At 35.5% G+C, this 2,543-nt stretch overlaps 1 protein-coding gene across 1 annotated transcript in view; it reads right to left on the bottom strand.

The window, feature by feature from the left end:
- Nucleotides 1–2,543, bottom strand: part of FGD4 (FYVE, RhoGEF and PH domain containing 4) — a gene marked incomplete at its 5' end in the record, with an annotated part of 19,736 nt that overhangs the window by 13,745 nt on the left and 3,448 nt on the right. Inside the window, 3 exons of the mRNA XM_008592631.1 lie at nt 972–1,097; nt 1,422–1,514; nt 1,718–1,748. Coding sequence (XP_008590853.1) covers nt 972–1,097; nt 1,422–1,514; nt 1,718–1,748 — 250 coding nt within the window. The remainder of the gene's footprint in view (nt 1–971; nt 1,098–1,421; nt 1,515–1,717; nt 1,749–2,543) is intronic.

Genomic DNA, 2,543 nt, shown 5'->3' with positions numbered 1-2,543 from the left:
CTGGATGAACCCCACCATTTGCCTTCTCTATCCTGAGTTGCTGAATCTTGTTAGAAAAAAATCATTGCCATTGACTAGTGTCCCTTTAAACTCATAACCTTAAACTTCAAATGGGCCTCTGGTCCACCTTCGTTTCTCTGACAGGCTCACTCTTCTCTGCTCAGAGAAAACTATTTCATACTTAGTCCTCTTTCTTGAGTCTCCTTTTCCTTCCCCCTTCACTCTCAGCTGATGACTCTGCCTCATTCTTCAATGAAAATACAGACATTGGACCTGAACTCCCTCATTTCCCACCACCAAACAAACAAACAAACAAACAAAACACCCAAACTGCCTACATTTGCACCCATCTTTTTCTTCTTTCCTTCTGATATAATGCAGGAAGTTTCTCTTTCCCTATCAAAAGCCAGAACTTCCACTTACACTGTGGGTTCTATCTGTTCTCTTTTCCAAGACATCACACCTTTGGTCATTATTTATCTTCCTAAACACTTCTTATGCCACCAGATCTTTTGGCAATCTCATGAACAGACCACGTTCTTTCCTACCTCAGGACTTTTGCATACGCAGTCACTGTCCGAAATGTTCCTCCTGTCTCCTATCTTATGATTAGTTCTTTCTCACCTTTTAAAATACTAACCCTTCAGATTCGTCTTCCTTTTTCTAACTAAAATTGGCTCTGAATTTCCCTGCATTACTTATACTCTCCATTTTAGCTTCTGGATTCCTTTCTTATTCCATCTATAGTAATTTGAAATTACTTGTCTATTTTCTCAATTGCACTGTGGCTCTGTAAAGCCAGGGATCATTTTGTTTACCATTTTTTCTCCAGGGCCCAGCTAAAGGCTCGCACATTGTTGGCACCAAAATAAGCTGCCAACAAAAAAATTTTTTTTGTCTTTTCCAAGTTGATGATTTTACATGACTTATATAATGTGAAGCAACCTCAATGACCAAGAAATCTCACTGACATGTCCACATGCTCGACAATGATGCCTTCTCCTCGTCAATGCATTGAAAGACTCTTTGCATTTCATACACATCGTCACTTCGTTATCTCGGATCCATCTTGGGGCTCTTTTCCCCAGTTCAGCAGTCTAAAAAGGAAAGAGATATAATTTTAATAGAAAATATTGTACCTTCCTTTAATTATTTAGCTTATTTAAAAGCACTTTAATAACATTGGTCAAACCATGTTCTGAAACTCAAGACCCAGGTAAAGAGATACAAGGTTCAAAGAACTTTAAGCAGTATAAAAAAGCACCCACTATTTTGTATTCATCTATGAAGGAATGAGATTCTGTCTAAACAGCCAGTTCTCGCACTGCAAGGGGAAAAGACTGGCTAATAAAATTATTAGATCTTTTGCAACTGCAAAGAGATATAAAAGAGCTTAAAGTTAAGAATTTAATTCAACTTACAGAAACCTCTGAGTGAATGTCATTATCCTTTGCAATTGCATTTCTGAAGGTTTCATGCCTTTGATGAAAAGTATCAATAGTTTCTTGAAGGGCCTAAAATATAAATGAAGTTCAAAGCACACATTAAAGTTTCACATGCAAGTTAATAAATATACCTTATTAAACATCTATGATAGGAATCACCTTAAAGATTAAATGAACTTATTCTGATGTTTATACATTAAACAATAAGTGCACATTTGTGTACATATAGAAAAGTTACCAAAAAACAAAAATGAAAATAGAAACAGGCTTACCTTGATCCATTCTTCTTTGTCTTGCTCAGAACTAAAACAAAAAAGATTAAAATGAATGCAGAGAATATTAATAAATTAAACCTGGTAAATTAAACTATGATTTAATTCTGACTTTCCAGAACATATAGGGATGTCCTAGAAGGAATTACAATCAAAATTAAACAAGAAGCTCCAGCAACTGAACAAAGAAATTCTTCTTAAACAGAGATTCAGACTATACACTGACTTGGTATGTGTAAATTTTGAAAGGGAGAGTTAGGTGTAGCTTCCACTAATATACAGCCCTGATGTTAAGTTTAAAGACCATCATACAGTTGTATACATCAGGTGACTGTGTATCTAGCATTATGCTGGATATATACCAGCTAATTTTCCAATTTTCTAAAACACAAGAAGGCTATTAAATGTTACTAGTCACAACCATCTTAGAAAAGATTACAGTTTTCCTTGAGAATCTAAAATATCTCTGTAAGGCCTTAGGGAACTATTTAACATTTCCTTTGATAAAAAATTTTATTTTATTTTCCTGTTCCTAGGAAGCTTCAGGCAACACCATACCTAACCCATTGTAGATAAGGCAAAACATAAAAACTCCTGCAGGAAGGAGGTTTCATGGATTAATGGACCCCAGTATTTAGTAATTCTCCCTAGGAAAAAAGAATTCCTTGACTAATCAAATTCTCTTTTTCTTCTTAAGGCAAATTTTCTTTATGTCTTCTCCCCTGCAGGTGGCTTATGTAGCTGGCCAGTGCCATATAGTGTATATGAAAAATCCTTTTTAGTGGACTCTGAACTAGGCAGATCTCCAAATTGAGGGATTTTGAAG

This window comes from Galeopterus variegatus, unplaced genomic scaffold (assembly GCF_000696425.1).
Source record: "Galeopterus variegatus unplaced genomic scaffold, G_variegatus-3.0.2 Scaffold8114, whole genome shotgun sequence".
Lineage (NCBI taxonomy): Eukaryota > Metazoa > Chordata > Mammalia > Dermoptera > Cynocephalidae > Galeopterus > Galeopterus variegatus.
Note: the sequence above shows the minus strand (reverse complement) of the source record. Positions and strands in the feature narration are given on the sequence as shown.